Raw genomic sequence first — 15,395 nt, 5'->3', positions numbered from 1 at the left:
GCTCAAATTGGCCTGACGCAGCCAAATATTGCGAAGATTGACTTTTCTCAAATCCGCCTCTTGTAGCTGAGCAGAATCGAATTGCCCACCACTCAGGTCCGCTCCTGGGATCTGGATGCCTTTCAGATCTGCGCCGTTGAACAGCATCCCGGCTCTGACCAATATCGTGATTGCATTGGCCGCTGCCTTGCGTGCCTCTTTGTTGGTTTTCGAGCATTCGATCGTTGCGAGCAGCTGCTGCTTGAAGAGAGGTTCCTGTTGGACACGCTCTGCCAAGAATTGCAGAATCGACAGCTCACCCACAAAGCTTCTCCGTGCCAAGGGCGAATCGAGCACGGCCTGTTCAATGTCTGCCACGGGTTCCTCTACATCAGCCTGGTTTTCAAAGCTCATGACGGAATCGACGCTCCCTCGACGTCGCTGGGCTTGAGTCAAGGTCGCGCGATTCGCGCTCTCCCCGTCTCGCGGCTCAAACACCGCACGGACCAAGAAATATTCCAGTAGTGACTTATGGATAAACCGGTACTGATTGCCGCTGCGGGCCAGAGGACAAGCCTCACGCAAGAGCTGCTGCTTCTCGTCCACCCGGCTAAAGAAATCTTCTTTCCATGTCCATCGATCGCGAAAGGGTGAGTACTCGACCACTGGATTGCCCGCTTGCTCTTCGTACATCGCTACCGCTAGCGCCTTCAAAAATGTGATTCCGTTCTGCGCAAAACCATCGTCAGACAAGCTCTCGAACACCTTCTTCTCTTGATAAATCAAGTCCTTCTTCTCAACGAGCCGTTTCTTGCCTCGCTCCAGCCATTGCTCCACAAACTGGTCATACAACGCGACTCTCGTGATCCGAACGGTCGAGAGCTTCTGTTCTGGATCCATCATGCGCGGCAATACCTCCATGGACAGTGACAACATAAAGGGGTTCTTGACCAGGTCTTGCAGGCTGGGAATCAGATTAAGAGCCTCCAAGTAGTCCGTCACCTGCCAGAGCGGTCTGGTCGCGGACACATATTTCCCTATGTAATCTTGAATTTGATCCATAGAGAATGGCGCAATGACCGCCTCTTGAAATGCTGGCTCTGCTTGGTGATTGTCATCTGCTGGCTGGAACCGATCCCGATAATCGAGGCCAATGTACTCGCTGCGACAGCTAATGACCATCTGAGCAATCCATTCTCCCGCTTGATTTAGTCGGTTGTTCGTGTACAGGTTGTGTGTCTGCTGGCTCTCATCATATCCGTCACAAATCAGGATGAATTTGCGTTGGTCTTTCAGCTCTCGGATCTGGGGATCGGTAAACTCTGCCTTGCGTAGATGTTTGGCGATCAGATCCTGTTCTGGCTTGTCGATTGCAGGCAAGCTGATAAAGAGCGGGATCCTGCCGTCTTTTTTCTTATAGACATCCCACAAGTCGCACTCGAGCCGCCGGTTAAAGGTCGACTTGCCTCCACCTGAATTACCTAGCAGGAGCATCACCTTAGCATGGTCACTGCTCAGGAAGCCTTCAACTTTTTTTGTCAAGTCGAACAGGTTGTCATCGGACGCTTGCAGGTTAGCCTTGGCTTGAGGGGGGATGTACACGACTTCGCCTCGTTCCTTCAATCGTTGTTTTCTCAGTCGTCTCAGGTCGGCTTCAACATCAAGTTTGTTCTGGACAAGATCAAGCAATGATCGAGACGCAACAGTTGGCAAGGCGACCTGCAGCGGATGTAAGCTTCGATCTCCCTTTCGGCATTCCTGATAAAGAATCCTTTTCGTCTCATCGCCATTGGACTCCAGCTCCTGCAACAATGATTCGACATCTACACCATATATCGCGCAGATCACAATAGAATACAATACAGCTATTAGTACCTGCTTGGTGGTGAACTTCATACTTCATAATAAGCCGACAGCCTCTCACATATCCGTTCATCATACATACATGGCATAGCTGAATCAAATGTCGAAGCCAACTGCATAAGGATGTGAAGGATCCACTGCTTGACGAGGGCTTGCCGACCCCACTCCGCATCGTTCCGGTACATCTCACTCAGAAACGCAACAGCCCCTTGGCGAGACTTGATATCCCACAGTGGATTGGCAGCAAGGTTTCCCAGTTGCTGGCATACTCCTAGTTGAAAGGCTAGATCACGCCGGCAAGGTGCTTCACAGACCAGGGTCTTGAACTTGGCAAGTTGACCGTCCCGAAGCAGTGTGTCTGTCCCGCGCAGTGCTGTATACCAGGCACGTTTCCGGCTGAAGCTGAAACCGTCCTTGAGAGATTCCAACAGTCCTTGGCCGCCCTCGACCAGTGCGATCACTCTTTCATAACCGGTATTCGCTGCCTGGATCACCTCTCCCAGTCCCTCCTGAAGATTCCCGAGTCCTGTGATGAAGCCGTCGACGTCCAGACCTTTTACGGCACTAACCATCCCTGAGACGCCCTTCAACACAATTCCAGTGCGCCGCATCGTTGCTTGCCATGGTGATTCGTTGTCTGGGACGCGCTGCAGTGCTTGGAAGGCGTAGGCAGCCTGGTACACCAAGTAAGGGTCACTGCTGCCTTTCAGCCCATCCAAATAGCCAGAGAGTGACTTGTGCAGCTCTTCCCACTTCACGCCTGAGACATTGGTATCGACCATGGCATCCAGGACTTTGGACGCCGCGAGAGTGAGACGGCAGATGTGATCTAAAGACTGATTGTGAGTGTTATGTAGGCGGGTGTTGAGGTTGTGCAGGATCGTAGCTAGGTCATTTGAATCGAGGTAGCCTTCGGGAGCACTTTGGACCAACTGTGCCAGTCCTTCAAGGGACTCCACATTCAGCAGGCTGGACTTGTCAACGCCATTGACAAAGAGCATGAGCAAACGTTTAAAATCATTCTTTTCGAGAACTGGGCCCAGGCATACGACTTCTGCGACGGCTTTGGCATCCTTGAGCTCATCGCGAGTGAATGCTCGGATTACATCTGTCGCCAGTGTCCTGAGTCTTTCCTTCTCCTCTTCATTGTTCTCTGTGGATTCCACCCAATCTCCTTCAGCTGGTTCAAACACCTCTTCGGGTAACGGCGTCGCTTGCAGAAGGCCAAGGCAGTAGGCGAGCTGTGAAGTATCGTTGAGTCGCCCATCTGCCTCTGGTAACGCGATCTTGACGGTGGGTTGACGCTTGTCATTGGGAAAGATGTTCTTAGGGATCCGTGCCATGTCGCGGCAGGCGCTGTCGGCAGCAGAGAAAATTACAGAATCTGGAGCTTTTGTAGGACGCATATGGCTGTTGAAGCCAGCGGACAGTCAACAAAGTGAGAGATGTGTTAGGTACGACGTACGATATAGACGGCTAATGCGCACAAGTAGAGAGCAGGCACCTGTCACTTACCCACACTTTTCTGCTCTCCTGTAGCTGACCTGCGCTATTTCGCTATATTCTAAGTTTTCCAATAGTTTGCCATGCTCGAAACAGGCACTGGCGAATCCATCACGCAGGGCTTGATCCTTGACGGACAGAGGGGTTGTAAGAGTCTTTTTCGCAGCTCTTTTCATCCGTAATAACGCAGCCTCCGCATCGTCACACAACATTAAAGCAAATTCCTCGTCCTTTGTTTTACGCGCATTCTCTATGTAGAAGTTGGCGAGCTCCAGTTCCTTTTGTGGCGAGAGAGCCTTTCGCAGTGACGATAAAGGTCTGTCAAACATGTTGCTTCTCTGAGGGAGTTTCTCCTGTTATCATGGTGCAGATGGCGGCGATATTAGTGATCTTGTATTCGATTAATATACCTGTGCGAGTAGCCAGCATACATACTTATACTTGACAGACACTTCAGTAACGCAATGGGGGACCAATATGTCGCAGTGGGCTAGGAGCAGAATGAGCTATTGTAAATCAAAACATTAATATCCATAGCAGCTGCATGAGCAATATCATATGTGGCTAATCTGCCAAGTGATGGGGCCTCACCTTGGAAGTGTTTACTTGACTCTTATTTCCTTTAGTTGGAAGCAGAGGTAGTCCTGACGATCTGTCCTCTTCGTGCGTCCTAGCAGCGATACCAACTCAATTGCCCATCGTGCAGCAGAAAAGATTAATAACCTTAAAACATGCCCATAGGCTGCTATCGAGTGACAAGAAACACTGCCTCACCTCAACAGGAATTTGTTTCTCGAGTCCTTTCACCAGCTGAAGAGATGGTCTGTCCTTGTGCAATGTTCTCTACTCCAATCCTTTGTTCAAGACGGTCTGCACACGAATAAGACGGTCGAGTGGAGTGATATTCGCTTCCCTCGTCATCTCTAGCAGAGATTCCTGTGATCATAGAAGAAAAGATTGTTATCCATTGTACATGAATGGCTGTCCTCCTGATCTCGGCCATTGTAGCGTTAGCACTCTTGACTCGACTGTGGTTGTTCAGGCACATTCAGGGGTGGGGGTTTGCAAGATAAACTGTGTCTTTGTTACCAATGAGTCGCCGCTGGGCCGTGCTTATTGAGATCGAGTAGAGACGTACTTGAGACAGACAGAAGAGCGTGAAAAGTTGAGAGAGATACGAGACAGTTCCTGATGGATTGGGGGAGGGTGAATGGGAAGAAAGGAAAGTGGGAAGGTGAGAAAGTGAGAAAGTAAGAAAGTGGGAAAGTGGGAGAAGAGGGGAAAAGAGTGCAAAGACACACATCCATCGTTGCAGCACTCGCCAAACAGAGCCATGCTTGTTGTCAGATTACTCCCTCGCCCTCGTGTAACGTGTAATGGGGCTCTCGGATGCGAAGAAGAGAAGGTAAACAACAGCACCGAGGCAGATCAATTCGAACAACCTTAATCACCAGAGCTGCGATATACAAATGGGCGGTGCGTCGCATCATGTTCGTTTCAGTAACAAGCCGCCCAACAAACAAGCTCGGAGGGGATGTGATGAGACAGTGGTTGGAAGAGCACGACATAGCGAGCTTAGTGGACAATCCGACAAAGGCCCAACTCTACGCAATGATCCAGGAGATGACAAGGAACGAACAGCCGGCCTGCAACACGTACGCTATTGCGGAGAAGCTTGGCCACCGGATCCTTAAAATACCTCCCCACCATTGCAAACTTCAGCCCATAGAGAGGATCTGGGGTGTAGGGGAACAGGAGCAAGCTACCGATTATAGTGGCGAGGAAACGATGCTTTTTGTCCACTGTAAGATGAATCGCATATTCTCAAAAATCGCCGAAGAAGCATTCCTGTCTTAATGGAAGGACACTACTGAGAGATGCTAAGAGTACAGCAACATGGAGCAAAGAATGTATCATAAATTCTATCTAAAGCGGATATAGTCAGCTTTGGGCTAAGCTGAAACTTAGAGTGTAATACAGTCCTTTGTTTTGTGTCGCGGACTTTATCACTGAAAGATGGAGACATCTGGTGAAGAATCCATGGAGTAATTGATTTTCAAAGTATTAGAGTCTTTTTAAATTAAGTACTTGGTCACTTTTTGGCGCCAAAAGTCAGCTTAATGATGGTCATATTGAGATACTAGTCTATGGTCCCGGCAAATTCCTTTATGCATATTCCTGGATTTTTATCACCAATATCCAAACCGTTTTGTCGAAATCCATGAAGCGATTCCTGAGTCCTTTGCCGTAATCTCTTGCAAAGGTCGCTTTTTTCACTATGTACACCGTAGCGCGTTGATACTCATTGGATTAAGCATTGAAAATTGCATATGATAAGGAAGTTCTCTGAGGTTTGATCAAGTGTCTATTGTGCTTTATCCCTCTTACAAAAGTTTGCGGATCAATTTGGAGAAGTGGTGTCTACACAAGTTCTTTGACGCGTCTTTTTACATCTAACATTACCTACGGATACCGAATTTTGCTAGAAACCATTGAAACTAGCTGGAGACATGCATGTCGATATCTGCTATTGACTGAAAAAGAATGGGCTCGATTGGGCTTGAATCGGGGCACCTTTACTTAAACTATTGTGCCATGCTGCCATGGAACATAAACACGACCCTCTAATAAATTAACGTGAGCGACGAATTTTTTTTCGAGATCGCTCGCTCAGTCGCTCACAACAGAGTGCTGCCTAGAGTTATGTGATTTAAAATATACGCTTACACACGTCGATAATAAAGTTAAAAAACAAAAAAATCGCTTCCTGGTTCAACTCCATTCGTCATTCGCTTTACCTTCAACAGCATGAATCCTGACGCACACTTCTCAGCAGACGAGTTCAGTAGTGGAGGAAACGACATCCAGATTGCGATGCCAGGTGCAGACAGATCATATGATTTGAGCGAGTGATAATTTTTTTTGGCTCACTCAAGCGAGTGCCCGCTCAAATCGCTCGCTCCACCGGAAGAAAGGTAATGTTGAATTCAATGTACAATCGTGCACAGGACTTTTGACAGAATACAGGGGACACTTGGAGGGATCTGTATCTGCGGGTTGGACCCAAAGGGCGTCATCTTGTTGTTAAGAGGTGGTGGGGGTGCAGCCAGCACATATCAAATTGTAAAAACCTGCACTCGCGAATGTTTTCGTGTCTGTTGCGTAACTGGTTGTATCTCGAATTCACGCCCTGTGTAGCTGCACATTCTGGTAGAGAACGTTTAGGTCTCATTCGCTGGAAGTGGCGGAGCTGACCGCCTCTTTTGATGTGAACTGCTGTGCGCGGCGGCTCAGTCTGGGGGGGATGATGCCAGTAACCTATTTGCACCGTCGTCCTATTCCCTTCACATATCAAATTGTAAAAACCTGCACTCATGGATGCGTTCATGTCTGTAGCGTAGAAGGGAATAGAGTCGATTGGTCTACATCTGTCCTGTCTTTTTTTTTTTTTTTTTTTCGCGTGCCTTGTGAATCATCTACTCAGTCATTTATTTCTTTCGTTGATGCCTAGTGATATGTACTACTGGTCTCAGTCTTCAGGCAGGACGTAGAAGTGGAGGTTCCGTCGATACGACAATTGGAATTGCCTCGGTCTCCGAGTTGGACTGTATGGGGGTATTCGGACCGATTTCGCAAGAGAAACGAGACTCCCTGTCAGAGCCGCAATGTCCATGAGCAAGCCCTCTTCAGAAAGATGCTGGCAACATGATAGTATACAGATCATTTTATTAATGAAAAAAGATTATTCTGCCTTCTGTCGCTTCTGCTTCTGTGTTCTTTTTGTAATATCCTCTAGTAAAACAATTTATAAAAACCAATTTCGACTGGACTATCGCTGGTCCTTTGTTTTGTGTCGCGGACTCTACCATGTATACATCTGATAATACGATTCAATTGGCATTAGTATTTACAATATATCCTCCTCTCTGTTCCAGCTCTAGCTTTCCTCTCGTTCCTTTTCACACCATATCCTCGTCGTCCTCCCCAAAGTCGAGGACATATCCACGGCCGCTCCTCTCGAACCGCTTGCCGTTGCCGATGGGCGGGATCCGGAGCGGGAGCAGGGCTGTGTACCATGGGTAGTGTCCACGCGGGCCGATGTTGAAGAGGTCGAAGAAATTGCCGATGATCCCAAAGTCGTACATGTTCGTAAACTTTTCGCCGCGCTTCTTGCAGATCTTTTTGATGTATGTGTTGTTGTACTGTTCGAGTGTCGTCTGGGCCGTGAGAGTCTAAGCAGTAGTAGGTAGTGTGTGAGAGAGAGGTTGTATAAACATAATAGGGGCGATAATATATAGAGGGTAGAGCAGCTGTGTTCTTTTGAGAAAAAAAAAAAGAGAGAGAGGAATGTGACTTACCAGGTACCAATGCCAACATGCCATCCCGCCGACAGCGACCCCAATAGCGACGGCCAAGACTTCTGAGAAAGCAACAATAGATCGATCAAGCCAATATGGCCATTCGTTCTAGAAGATGTAAAAAAAAAAAAAAAGACGAGGATCAGACCATCCAATCATGACTGAACAAAGCGAGTAGCGATTGATGAAACAATAACATTTTTTTCCTTCAGTAATCAAACGATGACCTACACCGCTTTCCGTATCCGCCGCTGACAGGAACGGTCTTGCGCCCATGAAGACAAAGTACAGACAGGCGATCGACAGATAGGTCAAGAACATTAAAAAGAACCGGTGGTTGAAATGTCCGACGCAATTATGGATCCATGGACAGTGCTATATCATGGTCGATCCGATAACACATAGTTTTACATTCGTAAAAGAGAACAATTTAGGAAGACGTTTCATTAAAAAAAAAAAAAAAAAAAGTTGATTTGTCCAAACGTTCCATTTGGAGGGAAGAGGTTTTCTTACATGATCGTATTTCAACACGCAGCGCTTGCATACACTGCAGTGATGTGTCCGCTCTGGCTTTGGGAGATGACCTAGTTTGTCCGAGTGAGATAAAAAAAAGGGGGGAAATGGTCGTAATGGTGAGATTCCGTTCCGTATGCGCCGTCCACTGGTCGTTCCTCTATCTCTCTCTCTTTTCGTTGTTCTGTCCATTTGATATCCTTCATTTGCTGAATCGGTCCATACATCTTTTGCACATCGGTGGAACCTCGGTGTAGGCTATCGAGAAAGAAAACAACTTTTAGGTCAATCCAAAAAAGGCGGAGGAATGAAGGTGTGCATTCATGGAGTACTATCGCAACACACTCAACTTACTCTCCATCTCCTGAAGGACATCTTGGAACAGTGCGTCACCCTAGCGCAATTGAACGCAAAAGAAAAACAAAATAGAAACCAGTTGAATACCGTTTTTTCTATTTACTATACACTCACAGGGCCCAGTGAGAAGCCCAACTGCAAGACCTACGGTGCTCGAGACGCCATCGAGGACTCCACCGGGGGGTGTCCGAACTGCGAAGTAATAGTTCGCGAGGATGCCCCAGACCAGATAGGATGACCATGTCAGATGGCCGATATAGGGTAGATTCCCAATCAGGCCCCCGTCCTCCTTCCAGGTATAATGAAATGGCAAGAATACGGTGAAGAAGCAGAAGATGGTCGTTGATAGGAGGAGGAATGCGACCGTGAGGAGGACGGGGCCCAGTCCTGATATTGCCGCATCTGTGATCCGTTCGACCTGGGCGGAGAGAGTGTTCAGTTTCGGGCGTGGGCTTGGTCTGGCTGTGGTGAGAGGCTCGCTGGACTCGTGGTCCAGGGGATCGGAGGTCGCCAGGGGTGTGAATTCAATCGAGTTGGACATGGTTGTCTAGTTCCGCCGGGGAGGAGGGAGGGGGGTTTTTGTTCTGGTGAATGCGGATTGGATTCTGGTTTCCCTCCTGGCCTGATGCTTCCGTAGGGGTTGTTGAAGGAAAGATGAATTGGTCGGCCGTATGGGAGTTGGAGACAAAGAGGTCAAAAGAAGACAGCACACTTTTGCTTTTTTGGGCTTTGCCACAGCCCCTTTCCTCCCCCAATTCTTGAGGCTGCATGCTGTTCATCCCTTCAAAGATCATCCCATGGACCGATTGAAGCTTCCTTCTCGACAATCCTCCATCACCCTTCAGGACATCACCCTCGATAACTGGGCTGCCGTCACCCGTCTCGTCGTCAACCAGGACCAACTTGGCCTAGCCCCGTCAAACCTAGAATCCCTCTGCGAGCATCAATTCCATATCCCCCAATCGATCGTCCGCGCCATCTTGGCCGATGGCACCCCTATTGGATACATTCGACTCCAACAGGAGCCCAAGGACCAGGGCCAGGACCAGTCCGTGGGCGACAGCAACCATTCTATGTTTCTACTGCTCAGCTTCATGATAGCGAAGTCATGTCAAGGGCTCGGCTTCGGGACCAAGGCCATATTGTTACTCCAACAGGAAATGCGGGATCGAAAAGGGTTCAAGGGGATCAGAGTTCTCACGAAACCGTTCGCAACCGTTCATCCGGAGGACTCGCCTGAGCATTTCTTTTCGGGCCTTGGATTTGAAGCGAGCGAGGATCCAGGGAAGCAGGAGTTAATCTGGATTCCTTAGTGATGATGTTGACATTTTTCTGTCTTGTTACGGATCCAGGCTGGGACCAAACTCGATCCTCTCCTGTAAAGCGGCATTTTCCCTTGAGACAAAAAATCGCGTCGAAAATTGGCTGCAGAACGAGTCTTTGTGCAGTTGGGTGAGGTTGGACACGCGCAAGTAAAAAATAAAAAAAATGCGCCTGAACGCTACGCGCGCCTGAGCATGCTGTCTCCATGCATCACTCATCTCTTGCCTGAGCATGCTGTCTCCACGCGTCACTTCCTCTCTTATCATTGCCTCATCAACTCATCTCTTGCGCCGATCCTTGCTTACCCGTCTCTTACTCTCATCCATCCGTTGTCCGTCATCCCATGCCTGTACCGTCACCTCTTCAACTTTTATAAACACCCTCTTTATTTCGGTCAGCCATGAACAGCGATACCAATACTGTAGCCCTTTGCTCCCTCCCTGACAACACAGTCCAACATTGCCAGGAGGTTTTTGGATATGATCCAAAGCCAGCGCAGCTTAGGGTAGTGGACAAGATCGGCAAGCGCGAAGATTGCGTCCTTATTGCTGGTACGGGGTGGGGGCAAGACGTTGGTCTACTTCCTCTGATACTTTGGCCCGACGATGCGATAGTGGTCATTACTCCACTCGGGACCCTGGGAGACGAGTAACACCAAAAACTCAAGGACGCAGGAATATCCAGCATTAATCTCAAGGGTGGGATGAAGATCCCTTTCGACGACCTGGTGAAGGGGGTCTTCCGGGCTGTTTTTATGTCTCCCGAGATTGCGCTTCAGAGTCCCGTAGGTCTTTGGATTCAACCCGAATGGAGAAAGCGGTTGCGAGCAGTCGTTGTGGATGAAGCCCACTGTGTTGGGGCTTGGGGCCTAGAATTCAGGAAGCAATATGGACTTCTCCGACAATTGCGTTCCAAGATCGCCCGGACAACATATTTTCTTGCGATCTCGGCCACTTTACCGCCCGCCCTTCTTTCGGCAGTCATCAGCACGCTGTATTTCAAGAACATTGAGGTCGTCAACATTGGCAATGGCAGGACCAACGTCAAGTATAACGTCGCGTTTCAGCGTTTCAAGGAGACGACCTTTGGGGATCTCCGTTTTCTGAAGGATGGGGTCAAGACGATTGTTTATTTTCAATCGATTAATGACGCTGAGGCTGCTTCTAGGCGCCTCAGAAGGTTCATGGACGCGAACAGGGTCGCCGTCTACTATCCGATGATGTCGGATGAGCTAAAGGTCAGGCGCATGAACGATTTCAAGGTTAACCACACATGTGTATTGCTGTCGACGGAGGCTGCAGGAATGGGATGTGATATCAGTGACGTTGTCCGCGTCGTCCAATACGGATATCCCAACAACATCTCGACCCTTGTTCAACGACTTGGTCAAGCGGCGCGCGATTCGCACATTTCTGGATCCGGGATTCTTCTTGTGCCACGACGTGATATCCATTCGATTGAGCCGGCACTCAAAAAATATGTCACCTCGACCACCTGTCGACGCAGATACCTGAATTCATATTTCAACAACCAACACCAGGATGTAGGCAACTGTTGCGACATATGTAACCCCGATCTTATCGTGGAAACGGGAATTGCGGAGGCCAGTAAAATTAGGAAAGATCGGCCACCACCACGGACAGGGGCAGAGAAGGCTCGTGCATTGGAGGTGATCAAGACTTGGAGGCGTGACGCTTTCAATCTCTTCTACAGGAATCGCTGCATGCTACTGGGCGCGGGCAGTGTGATGTCTGATTCAGTGATGGACAAGCTAGCAACCTCAAGCGCCGCTGTCGTCAAGATAACGAGTCTCCCTGAGGTCATCCGTTGGGAGCCACTGAGGCCTATAATCGCACGATGCTCAGCATCAGGCTCATGGAGCTGAACATGACAATCGCATCTGAAAGGTCGCAGTTTAACCCAGGACAGAGAAAGATAAACTTCAGACAAGGTTTGCCAAATACAATACCGCAGATACCAGCACCAGCTGGAGCACAGAGCAGGATAGACCTCATACAAGACTTGCCAAACACAGCGGTGCAGATACTAGCACAAACACCATCAACAGCCAGAGCACAGAGAATCATAGAACTCAAATTATACATACTAGAGCTCAGACGACTGCTACCGAAAAATTATGAAGATATAATGCTGCAGATACCAGCACCAGTATCAACATCACAGCAACAGCAACAGCAACAGCAACAGGAGCAGGAACTGCAACAGGAACTGCAACAGGAACTGCAACAGGAACTGCGACAGGAACTGCAACAGGAACTGCAACAGGAACTGCGACAGGAACTGCGACAGGAATCGCAACAGGAACTGCAACAGGAACCGCAACAGGAACCGCAACAGGAACAGAAACAGAAACGGCAACTGAGTGAGCAATTGGAGCAACACAATCAACAGACTCTTAAACGGCAACGTCAAAGGAAGCAACCACCAGCACAAACAGCACTTAAGGCCTCACAATGTCGTTTCAGAATCAAGACTGCCATGGATTTTTCTAAAGAAATCTGATCAGTAGCGCATAGATGAGAAAATAAATACGTTTTTATTCTGCAGTAATTTGAGCATAATCATCGATGCCATCCATCTCGCTGTTCATCTCATCGTCCATCGACATGGGACGTGCGCTTCCATCACTCTCAGTTTCTTGCCAGAGACGAGTGTTGCGCTCGATAAAACTCTCCAGATATCCCTTTTCCATCAACTTCACCATACCATCCTCGAACAGATCTTTCACTTTCTCGATATTCGGGAGCGGTTGATTACAATACCATCCTCCTTGATCATCTGCAGTATTGCATCTGAAATATATTGTGTTTCTTGAAGTGAGAAAGAGATGTGTCTTCCAACACACATCTATACGATATCTATTAATCAACTCTAGATTAAGTTTTAGAGGCGATGGATTTATATAGTAATAAAGTACACTGGACTCGGTCGTGTTGTAATTTCGGGACTTGAGGGGCGTAGTGATCGATATTTTGGAGGTAACAGAGGCATCGGGCTTGGGAGGTTGAGGCCGGCGAGCGGCCTGCGCGCGCGTCAAGGCTGGCAAAGGAGAGACAATCAAGGAAATAGAGGGCAAAGAGGACAAGAGAGAAGATGCTAACCCAATAAAGAGGGGAAGCAGCCATAGGAACATAGAAGTGAGTATCTTTTGGGAAGGGTCTGTAATAGGGACGATTTTATATATGAAAAGAACTATTTATTTAGGAGGTGAGAAAGCACTCCGGTTTTATACTGATTGATGGTTGCAGTAAAGTAGTCTATATAGACGATGATTAATAGAAATATAAAGACCTCATTACTACTTTGGTAGAACAAGGTGTGCTTCTGGTTCATGCATCACGTGCCTATATAAATCCATCACCTCTGAAACTTAATCTAGAGCTGATTAATAAATATCGTGTAGATGTGTGTTTGGAGACACATCTCTTTCTCACTGACTTCAAGAACCACTATATATTTCAAGTATGCAGCAGCGTCAATGTCAATGGTATCTGCCACCCCCACGCCGATCGAAAGTCCTGATGTTGGTTGAGACTGCTCTTCCCATTGCCCCCCAGTTTGCGCCACGTCCCCTCAGGCCATGAATTTCCTTGGTCTTTAGGTTTGTTGTGTTCCTGGTACAGGTTTGTTGTGTTCCTGGTACAGGTCTGTTGGAATAAATCGGCCTTCCTTCCCGGTGGGGTTCACCAACGTACTTGACAATACGGCGCGCTTCGTTTGAGGGGTCCAGGAGTAATGGAGACTAATGTGCATAAGCAATAGCTCGTTGGCATAGTTCTTGGTGGAGCCGGTGTGGTGTTGTGGCTCTATATCAGGCAAAAGCACTGGCTGTAAATACGTTGCTCAATAAAGGTCTCTACTGGTCAACGAAGTCTCAAAATAATAACTGTCTTACTGTAAATGTATGTCGCGAATAAATGAGCGACGACAAGGGAAGGGGTCTCCGTCGAGAGACCACAACCCGTATAACAAAGGACTACAGAAAGAAATCGAGAAACAAAAGACCTTGAGATAAGTTGCGGGACTACAATAGAAACAAATAAAGGTTCTAGACGCAAACACTTACAATGAGGTCCTTTGGGGACGGGATCTCGAAGATGCGCTTGGTCCTTAGCAGAAGGAAAAGAAAGACAGTAGGTACTATTTACGAGAATGGGAAAGGTGACGACACACTCGGGTTAGGGATCAACAAGGTCTAAGGGACTCAGTCTTGACTCCAGTGCCTAAACGACGACATCAAGAGATGCTGTTCTTGGTCCTCCGCGCTCGTTCGTTATAAGACCATGACCGCTACCTGTTCGAGGGACCTCCAGGCCACGCGAGGCGGACTCACAGGAACACTCCCCAACTTGGGGTACAGTGCAGTGGGACAATGGGTGCGTGGAGCGACTTAAGGAGTCATACAGTGTAAGTGTTGTGCAGAAGTATTGGGAAGAAACAGAACCAGGAACCATTTAATTCTGGTATTTATTGATTATTCCATAACTGCACGTGCTCCCTACTTGCACAGCCCACAGCTGTACGTAAAGCATGCGCTTGATACCGTATGAATATCATGCACCTATTCCGTCCATTGTGCCATACCATTACGCGACACGAGAAAATTATACACAGCGCACACATGTCTTTTTTTATTTCTCGTTCATTCTGTGTGTTCATCGTGGGGAAGAGTTAGACTAGAAGAGTTAACGAGGTGATTCGATCTGAGGAGCTAATTATTTGGTGTTATAACGTTATAATTCAAGTGTTGGCTGCTGTCTCTCTTGGATTGATGGAAAAAGAGTAGACGAAACTACATCGCTCGATAAAACAAAAGAAGTTCAAGCGAGTTAGTTTGAACCAGCCGTGATAGCAGAAAAAAAAAAGAGGTAGCCAACATCTTATTAAGCCTATAGGGCATTTCGAAAATCAAGTTGCAAGAGCATGGTACAATAGGCGGCAGAAGAACTGCATAATGAGGCAGATGTAGAATCTCGACTGCGATCCTGTCGTTAGTATCTGGAAGCCTCTGGATTGAGCGCTCAGTTCTTTGTATAAGGAGGTATCAATGCAATTAAACAAAAAACAAGGGCATTTTCACCAGAGGCTGATTGAAGTCAAGAGAAACGTATCTTGTTCAGCTCTTTGTCAGTCTACCTCTTACTCACGGTCAATTGGGCTTAAGGTAGGTAACAATGACTTTCACCAGAAGCATTAAAACCGCTAAAGATGATGTCAAGGCCAGATAAAATGCACCCGTGGCAAGACTCAGCGCAGAGAGGGTCCCGAAGACTCGCCTGTCGCAAGACCTGAGTCGATCATGCGGTTTTCTCAACGGAAGTACACCCGGCCTTTGCGTGACCATGTTTGCAAAGTCAAGTGTAGCGCGCCGCAGCCTTCCTCTGCTAATTCAGCCGGAGAGCAATGAATACTGACTTATCTGAACTGAGGCTGAGAGGGTTTGATTAAGGAGGAGGAATGATTGTGGTAAAGAATTGT

The 15,395-nt window shown here is 47.9% G+C and overlaps 5 protein-coding genes across 5 annotated transcripts; 3 read left to right on the top strand and 2 right to left on the bottom strand.

Annotated features, from left to right (window-relative positions):
* Positions 1-3,944: 3,944 nt before the first annotated feature.
* On the bottom strand, positions 3,945-4,797 carry BC939DRAFT_258981 (uncharacterized protein). Its single transcript, XM_051551047.1, has 3 exons — positions 4,435-4,797; positions 4,120-4,281; positions 3,945-4,031 (listed from the first exon to the last, which is right to left on the bottom strand). Exons 1-2 carry the CDS (start codon positions 4,646-4,648, stop codon positions 4,121-4,123), a joined length of 375 nt encoding a protein of 124 aa, XP_051416493.1. The 5' UTR covers positions 4,649-4,797; the 3' UTR covers positions 3,945-4,031; position 4,120.
* Positions 4,798-7,265: 2,468 nt separating this feature from the next.
* On the bottom strand, positions 7,266-9,298 carry BC939DRAFT_258920 (DHHC palmitoyltransferase-domain-containing protein). Its single transcript, XM_051551046.1, has 7 exons — positions 8,722-9,298; positions 8,571-8,610; positions 8,442-8,474; positions 8,217-8,287; positions 7,935-8,078; positions 7,704-7,811; positions 7,266-7,577 (listed from the first exon to the last, which is right to left on the bottom strand). Exons 1-7 carry the CDS (start codon positions 9,112-9,114, stop codon positions 7,305-7,307), a joined length of 1,062 nt encoding a protein of 353 aa, XP_051416492.1. The 5' UTR covers positions 9,115-9,298; the 3' UTR covers positions 7,266-7,304.
* Positions 9,299-9,370: 72 nt separating this feature from the next.
* BC939DRAFT_499414 (uncharacterized protein) lies at positions 9,371-9,886 on the top strand (the record flags this gene model as incomplete). Its single annotated transcript, XM_051559941.1, has 1 exon — positions 9,371-9,886. One exon carries the CDS (start codon positions 9,371-9,373, stop codon positions 9,884-9,886), a length of 516 nt encoding a protein of 171 aa, XP_051416491.1.
* A 410-nt stretch (positions 9,887-10,296) lies between these two features.
* On the top strand, positions 10,297-12,129 carry BC939DRAFT_525496 (P-loop containing nucleoside triphosphate hydrolase protein; the record flags this gene model as incomplete). Its single annotated transcript, XM_051561318.1, has 2 exons — positions 10,297-10,447; positions 10,571-12,129. The coding sequence occupies 2 exons, from the start codon at positions 10,297-10,299 to the stop codon at positions 11,779-11,781; spliced, it is 1,362 nt and encodes a 453-aa protein (XP_051416490.1). The 3' UTR covers positions 11,782-12,129.
* BC939DRAFT_499412 (uncharacterized protein) lies at positions 12,045-12,419 on the top strand (the record flags this gene model as incomplete). The annotated part of the gene is made up of 1 exon (XM_051559940.1): positions 12,045-12,419. The coding sequence occupies one exon, from the start codon at positions 12,045-12,047 to the stop codon at positions 12,417-12,419; it is 375 nt and encodes a 124-aa protein (XP_051416489.1).
* Positions 12,420-15,395: the final 2,976 nt, after the last annotated feature.

The sequence above is a fragment of the Gamsiella multidivaricata genome (genome assembly GCF_025024155.1).
Source record: "Gamsiella multidivaricata strain RSA 2152 chromosome Unknown BC939scaffold_6, whole genome shotgun sequence".
Classification (NCBI taxonomy): domain Eukaryota; kingdom Fungi; phylum Mortierellomycota; class Mortierellomycetes; order Mortierellales; family Mortierellaceae; genus Gamsiella; species Gamsiella multidivaricata.
The sequence above is the reverse complement of the archived record's forward strand: the minus strand, read 5'-3'. Positions and strand labels throughout refer to the sequence as shown.

Bases quoted from the DNA above. Each gene is read 5' to 3' on its own strand.
- BC939DRAFT_258920 (XM_051551046.1), bottom strand. From the start codon at position 9,114: ATGTCCAACTCGATTGAATTCACACCCCTGGCGACCTCCGATCCCCTG. The intron at 8,475-8,570 runs GTAAGTTGAGTG...CTTTCTCGATAG, and splicing joins TGTCCTTCAGGAGATGGAGA to CCTACACCGAGGTTCCACCG. The intron at 7,578-7,703 runs GTAAGTCACATT...ACTACTGCTTAG, and splicing joins CATGTTGGCATTGGTACCTG to ACTCTCACGGCCCAGACGAC.
- BC939DRAFT_258981 (XM_051551047.1), bottom strand. From the start codon at position 4,648: ATGTGTGTCTTTGCACTCTTTTCCCCTCTTCTCCCACTTTCCCACTTT. The intron at 4,282-4,434 runs GTAACAAAGACA...CTATGATCACAG, and splicing joins GGCCCAGCGGCGACTCATTG to GAATCTCTGCTAGAGATGAC.